At 71.0% G+C, this 424-nt stretch overlaps 1 protein-coding gene across 1 annotated transcript in view; it reads left to right on the top strand.

Moving 5' to 3' along the window:
* The window catches only part of LOC121354688 (IQ motif and SEC7 domain-containing protein 2-like), a gene marked incomplete at its 3' end in the record, with an annotated part of 10,173 nt that overhangs the window by 2,898 nt on the left and 6,851 nt on the right, over window positions 1–424 (top strand). The window contains 1 exon segment of the mRNA XM_041469466.1: window positions 210–388. Within this exon segment, the coding sequence (XP_041325400.1) occupies window positions 210–388 (179 nt within the window).

Below are 424 nucleotides of genomic sequence, written 5' to 3'. Positions count from 1 at the left end.
CCCACGTCCCCACCCATGTCCCCACGTCCCCATGTCCCCTGCCATGTCCCCACGTCCCCACATCCCCTGCCATGTCCCCACATCCCCTGCCATGTCCCCACACATGTCCCCATGCCCACATCCTCATCTATGTCCACATGTCCCCACATCCCCTGTCACGTCCCCACGTCCCCTTCCACGTCCCCGTGTCCCCACGCGTGTCCCCGCAGGTGGAGATGCTGGAGCGCAAGTACGGCGGCTATTTCCGCTCGCGGCGCGCGGCGCGCACCATCCAGGCGGCGTTCCGGCGCTACCGCATGGCGCAGAAGTTCGAGCGGCTGCGCAGCGAGGGCGGCCGGGCGCGACGCCTGGCGCTGCCGGGGCTGCGCCTCCAGTTCTCCTTCGAGGAGTACGACCGCGGACCCCCGGCCCCCGCCCCCGGGCC

The sequence above is a fragment of the Pyrgilauda ruficollis genome, unplaced genomic scaffold (genome assembly GCF_017590135.1).
Source record: "Pyrgilauda ruficollis isolate IOZ18807 unplaced genomic scaffold, ASM1759013v1 scaffold1031, whole genome shotgun sequence".
Lineage (NCBI taxonomy): Eukaryota > Metazoa > Chordata > Aves > Passeriformes > Passeridae > Pyrgilauda > Pyrgilauda ruficollis.
The sequence above is the reverse complement of the archived record's forward strand: the minus strand, read 5'-3'. Positions and strand labels throughout refer to the sequence as shown.